Genomic DNA, 3,687 nt, shown 5'->3' on the forward strand with positions numbered 1-3,687 from the left:
ACCAACGTTCTCTCTCACGCCAGACTACAGCTTGCGGTTCTACTCCCTAGTCTATAACTAGCGTCCCCTAACATGGCTCAAGACCTAAGCTGCTCACTCCCTAGTCTTTAAAGTCCCCAGAGACCAGACCTATACTAAAGCCCCCTGTCTACTTGCTACTATTGAAAGTCACCAGCCGCAAGATCCGATGAACCACGGCTCTGTTGGGATGTTCTACTGAAGTCCCCAGGCAGACTAGCTTCGTCATCATACATTGAATAGGAAGGGAAGATAGTTTTAGGCGTCCTACCTACTGGTAGCCAGAGTAATGTTTGGTCTGACTCGTGTTTAACGTCACCAAAGCCAGACTAAGCTGGATCCCCCTACTCCCTGTTGATAAAGTACAACAGACATGTGTGAAGCCTGGTCTACTACAACTGATTTAAAGTCTCACAGCAGATTAAGACTGGTCATATCTTCCTGTTTACGTAGCCAAGCAGACAGTGACGTAAGGTGGTAACTTGACTAGTTTAATAGTACACTGTTTCCAACATAAGCTAAGTTCTGAACCCACTTTTTCCAGTCCCGGAATGCCAGACTAAGCTGGTCTATCGCATGTATAAAGAATATGGCCTCAGAAGATCTCAGCTGATATAATCCTGTTTCACGTCCCCAGTCCAGACTTCTAAGCTACGTAGTTGCCGTCTGCTGTAAGCACTTCGCCCTGTGGTCATTCCCGCCCGGGGCGGTATCATTATCCTGCATGGTAGTAAATTCGTTTCCGGACACGCCAGTATAGATCATCCGTTTCTGGTATAGTTGAACCTTCATCCAAATAGTTTCAGATAGAGGTTAACGTAGAAAGAGTTACAGAGATCGTTAGCTAAATCAAACTGGCCTATCCTCCAAGAATAGTATGATACCAGGACAAAGAAAAGAATCAAGAATAAATGAAACGGAAGAGAGGTAGAATATGAACTGGGCTCGAAGGTTACTAAGTTCTGAAACAATACAAATAAATTGTTTCAATACAATAAGAGTTTGCAAGATGGCGCCGATGCGTTAACTTCGTAAAAGTGTGAGGTCCGAAATTGTTCGCAGTAATTTATAGTTATTGAGAGTTTTAGTGACTAAAAGATTCATTAAATAAGTTTAAAAAGTTTATTAAGTATTCTAATTCACGCGGAAGTAGTTGGAATCAACGGAAATTCCAATATTAGTCGTCAAATTAGAAATGAAATTTTTGAATTAATTTTCAACGAAAAAGTTTTCAAGTTAACTAATCGCTTAATCTCTATCTCCCTGATCCGTTGAAGTTGAGGAGGGGTCAATCCAAGTTTAATCAGTGTCAGTGCGCATGAACATTTCTCAGCCACAATAATCCGGAGTAATCAAAATAAACTTGACAAAAACAAAAACACAGATAATACCTACCAAATAAAATACTAAACAAACATAACACATACATATCAGGTACATCAAACCTACCTACAATCTATTGCACCTGAGTAGTGACACTGGGTCACCAGTGCACTGGGATAAAGTTCATAATCATAAAACATACATTCATAGATACCTATTTAGTATACTCACATATATAACTACCTATACGTGCATGGTGTTATAGTGATTAGTGAACGGAACTTACACAGAAAGAAGATAGTGTTGCAGAACGCCTAAAATCAGGACAATATTTTAAAAAATGGCTTCCGGTTCCAAAGATGCGGAAAGCGCTATTCTACAACGTTTAGAAGAAATGCAAATGAGTCAGAAGAAAGAGGCGAAATACATCAAGACATATCTATCCAAGCTCAACAACACCAATAAAGCTATTGAAAAGAAGGTAGATGAAATCAAGGAGTCAAATGCAGAAATGAGAGAAAAAGTTCAATCACTGGAAAAGAGGATAGACCCAATAGAACGGGAGAGGAGACAAAAGAACATCCTTATCTATGGACTCAAGGAGGAACAAAATGAAACTTGGCAAGCGTTGGAAAATATGGTTTTAAATACCTTTCAAAATCAGATGAAGATCAATATCCAACTACATGAAATAGATAGGATCAAAAGAGTAGGACGTAAAGTAAGTAGCGAAGGCAGATTAGTTATAGTAACCCTGACAACAATCAGAAGGAAAATTGATATTATTCGAAACAGGAGAGAATTGAGAGGTACCACGGTAAGAATACAAGAGGATTTTACCAAAGAGGTAGTAGAAGCGAGGAAACGATTGTACCCACAGTTGAAAATGATGAGAGAAAAAGGTAGGAAGGCTGTGATGAGGTATGACAAATTGTATATAGATGGTGTAGTGTGGAATGGAGGGAACAATGAAGAGAAGGAAGAAGTGAGACAGAAACGAAAACCGTCTGAATCCCCTGAAGTGAGAACAGAAAATGGAGGGAAACAAGTGAAAAGAAAACCAAATGCTCAACATTATGAAATGAACAGTGACGAAGAAGAAGAAGATATGGAATTCTACACAGATTCTGAAGAATTCAATCATGAAGATACAACTCAGGAAACTCTCTTGCAAATTGAGAAGGTGAAGGAGAAAGATGAAAACCATATGGACCACGGAACTCAAGGAGATGAAGAAGCATAGCAATTAATGAATACGAGTCCTCAAGGTAAGCATACAAACATAAGGATCATTATGTGGAACTGCCAGGGAATAAAAAACTGGTACGAACATCGCGAATTTGAAGATGCGAGTATAATATGCCTAGTTGAAACTTGGCTTGTCTCGAATCAAAACTACACAAACAGCTTTCGTAATGATAAGTACGATAAGTTTTACATTGATGCAATAAGAGAAAAATCTCGGGGACATGCGAGTGGTGGACTTATGGTTATGATCGACAAAACCTTTTCCGTTGAGATAATTGATTCGTGTCATATGTGGATATTTGTAAAAATCAAAAACGTGTCACCTGAAATAATTTTAGGCCTGGTATATTTCAACCCGTCGTACAACCCGCACACTTGGTTTGAGGTATTTGAAGAAACCCTCGACAAGGTAGAAAGTGCACATACAGGGTGTAATTTTATACTATGTGGGGACTTCAACAGTCGGATAGGAGACCTACAAGATGAAGAAGATACCATATTCGAGGATACCATCTTGGAAGCAAGGAGAAATTCTCTAGATAAAACAGTGAACACAAGAGGTAGATTACTCCTAGATTTATTTGAGAAACATGCTTTATATTGCCTAAATGGAAGATCGCCAGGCGATATACCAGGTAACTTCACATTCATAGGAGGCCAAGGTAAAAGCGTTATCGATTATTTTGTCACTAATATGACTAATCTTCCCAATATTCAGGAAATGAACGTGTTGGAAATCGCGACAGCGGCGGACCACCTGCCACTGGAATTGTGCCTCAATACAAATTTACGAGACCAAGAAACAGAAGATAGAGGAAACAACTTGGAGGTAAGGTACAAACCAAGGAAATGGAAATGGAAAGAAGAGTTGGGTAAGGAGTATGGTAAAAATATGACTAGATCGGTAACGAGTGAAGAAATTAAGAAGATAGCCACTAGTAGCACTAGGGAATCTTATTTAATATTAAGACAATTAATTACAAACGCGGCAGAAAAAATATCTGGTGTGAACACCACACGACTTTCCTTATCCTATTGAATGGTGCTTATTTGGGTGTTCTGTTGTAACATTTACAATATCTCTAACCGTTTAGTCGA

At 39.0% G+C, this 3,687-nt stretch overlaps 2 protein-coding genes across 3 annotated transcripts in view; both read left to right on the top strand.

The window, feature by feature from the left end:
• Positions 1-636, top strand: part of LOC103521168 — a 7,544-nt gene extending 6,908 nt beyond the window's left edge. The window contains exon 3 of the mRNA XM_008486275.3: positions 563-636. Within this exon, the coding sequence (XP_008484497.1) occupies positions 563-636 (74 nt within the window). The remainder of the gene's footprint in view (positions 1-562) is intronic.
• Positions 637-1,022: 386 nt separating this feature from the next.
• LOC103521167 lies at positions 1,023-3,467 on the top strand. Of its 2 annotated transcripts, none has more exons than XM_017448730.2 (2): positions 1,023-2,609; positions 3,308-3,467. In XM_017448730.2, the coding sequence occupies exon 1, from the start codon at positions 1,682-1,684 to the stop codon at positions 2,582-2,584; it is 903 nt and encodes a 300-aa protein (XP_017304219.1). In that variant the 5' UTR covers positions 1,023-1,681; the 3' UTR covers positions 2,585-2,609; positions 3,308-3,467. The 2 variants fall into 2 exon arrangements, with proteins under 2 accessions (XP_017304219.1, XP_008484496.1); XM_008486274.3 differs by lacking the exon at positions 3,308-3,467 and adding an exon at positions 2,928-3,214.
• Positions 3,468-3,687: the final 220 nt, after the last annotated feature.

The sequence above is a fragment of the Diaphorina citri genome, unplaced genomic scaffold (assembly GCF_000475195.1).
Source record: "Diaphorina citri unplaced genomic scaffold, Diaci psyllid genome assembly version 1.1 scaffold4660, whole genome shotgun sequence".
NCBI classification, from domain to species: domain Eukaryota; kingdom Metazoa; phylum Arthropoda; class Insecta; order Hemiptera; family Psyllidae; genus Diaphorina; species Diaphorina citri.

What these genes read in the sequence shown, in the direction of transcription:
- LOC103521167 (XM_017448730.2), top strand. Translation starts at nt 1,682, where the DNA reads ATGGCTTCCGGTTCCAAAGATGCGGAAAGCGCTATTCTACAACGTTTA.